We start from the raw sequence: 2,295 nt of genomic DNA on the forward strand, positions 1-2,295 counted from the left end.
TGCATCCTTCCCATTTTGATAAATTTCAATGTGTTTAAACTTTTGCAAAAGGGAAGCTTGTGTAAAGATTGGGACAATGACACAAAATTGATTCTATTTGGAAAGACACTTCATAAGCATGTCTCTGAAAGGTACTACTGGTGTCAGAAATGTCTGATTATATATCCCTACTCTACCACTTCAAGCTGTGGGATAACAAAATAATATTTATTATTTTCATGCAAACATGTTACTGGCACATATTAATGGGGACCTGTGTGACATTTTCATATGTATGTACAGCACATATTGATCACATCTACTTGCCCTACTTCCACTCTCCCCAACATATCTGCATGCTTTCTAATCCTTAGTAATCATTCTGCCAGTTTTAGAACATGTGGTGCTTGTTTTTCTGTGTTTGAGTTATTTAACTTACAGTCCTCTATTTCCATTCATTTTGCTGAAAATGACTGCATTTAATTCTACTTTATGGCTGAAAATAATGTGTTCGATATACAACACATATTCTTTATTGATTCTTCAGCCATTGTACACAAGTGCCTATTTCCAATCTTAGCTAGTGTGAATAATGCCACAATAAGCATGAAAATACAAGACTTTCTTTTGTGTTCTTATTTAATTTCTTTGACTCAGGAGTTGTATACCTGGGCTGAATGGTAGTTCTTTATTTAGGATTTTGAATATCTCCATACTGTTCTCCATAGTGTCTGTACTAATCTATACCCCACCAACAATGTATAGGGGAGTACCTTTCCCTCCACACTAGCTTTTGTTTGCGTATTTTTGACAATACCCTTTCTAACTTGGATGAGATGGTTTCTCATGGTAGTTTTGATACTTGTAATCTGCCTTAATTAAAAAGTTTTCCTCAGTAAAGAAAAATTAAAGGAGCATTGTTACTATCAGATGACTTTAAATTTCCCTTGAAGGTAGAAATTGTGTACACTTTCAGCAACCTTCCAGCTCCACACTTGGATTTGGATAAATCCTCAATTCAGCTTTCTTCTTTGTGCTACCTCCTACAGGTTTGGAAAGGATAAGAAAAACAGATAAATAAGGGATTGAAGAATGAGAAACCATACAGAAATAACAGGGTTTATCCTCCTGGGATTGTCAGATGATCCAAAGCTCCAGGTGATGATCTTTGTCTTCCTCGTCATCACCTACATGCTCAGCATCACTGGGAACCTGACCATCATCATGCTCACCCTGCTGGATTCCCACCTCCACACCCCCATGTATTTCTTCCTCAGGAATTTCTCCTTATTAGAAGTTTCATTCACAACTGTCAGTATACCCAAGTTCCTGGGCACCATTATTTCAGGAGACAAAACTATTTCCTTTAATGACTGCATAGCTCAGTTGTTTTTTGTAATTCTCTTTGGAGTCACTGAATTTTACCTTCTGGCTGCCATGTCCTATGATCGTTACATTGCCATCTGCAAGCCTCTGCATTACATGACCATCATGAATCGAAAAGTGTGTACAATGCTTGTCTTTGCTTCCTGGTTGATTTCCTTCTTAATCATCTTCCCCTTACTCATGTTGCTCTTGCAGCTTGATTACTGTAGGTCCAATATCATTGACCATTTTGCCTGTGATTATTTTCCCTTGTTGCAGATTTCTTGCTCAGACACCAAATTCCTAGAGATAATGGGGTTTTCTTGTGCCGTGTTTACTCTAATGTTCACTTTGGCATTAATATTTCTATCTTACATATATATCATCAGAACAATTTTAAAGATTCCTTCTAGTAGTCAGAGGACAAAAGCCTTTTCTACATGTTCTTCCCATATGGTTGTCATCTCCATCTCTTATGGAAGCTGTATTTTTATTTACATTAAACCCTCAGCCAGAGAAAGAGTGTCTTTGAGTAAGGGAGTTGCTGTGCTAAATACCTCAGTAGCTCCCATGCTGAACCCCTTTATTTATAGCCTAAGGAATCAACAAGTCAAGCGAGCTTTCCTGAAGATTGCAAGGAAGATCGTGTTTTTCACAAGTACATGAAATAATGTGGTGTCATGATTTAGAGGCATATTGAAAGGCCATTGTTTAAAAGTGAAATTTTAGTTATCTTCTCCAATCAACACGGTCATCCCACTCTCCTTTTGTTCACTTATTTCTCTTCTTACAGTTTAGAACATATTTGTTTAATATATTTTTCATGCAATTATAATTATATTTCTAATGTTATTCTGTCACTGCTTCCTTCTGATATTTGATTAGAAAATCTTTTAAAATAATAATTATTGTAAAACTTAATTGCATTTTGAGTTTTTCTCAGGAATAAAT

At 36.0% G+C, this 2,295-nt stretch overlaps 1 protein-coding gene across 1 annotated transcript; it reads left to right on the top strand.

The window, feature by feature from the left end:
- Window positions 1-1,071: 1,071 nt before the first annotated feature.
- LOC109677433 (olfactory receptor 6C1-like) lies at window positions 1,072-2,010 on the top strand. The gene has a single exon (XM_020153414.2). The coding sequence runs from the start codon at window positions 1,072-1,074 to the stop codon at window positions 2,008-2,010; it is 939 nt and encodes a 312-aa protein (XP_020009003.2).
- The last annotated feature ends 285 nt before the right edge of the window (window positions 2,011-2,295 follow it).

Source organism: Castor canadensis, chromosome 8 (assembly GCF_047511655.1).
Source record: "Castor canadensis chromosome 8, mCasCan1.hap1v2, whole genome shotgun sequence".
NCBI lineage: Eukaryota > Metazoa > Chordata > Mammalia > Rodentia > Castoridae > Castor > Castor canadensis.

Excerpts from the sequence above, each read along its gene's own strand:
- LOC109677433 (XM_020153414.2), top strand. The coding sequence starts at position 1,072 with ATGAGAAACCATACAGAAATAACAGGGTTTATCCTCCTGGGATTGTCA.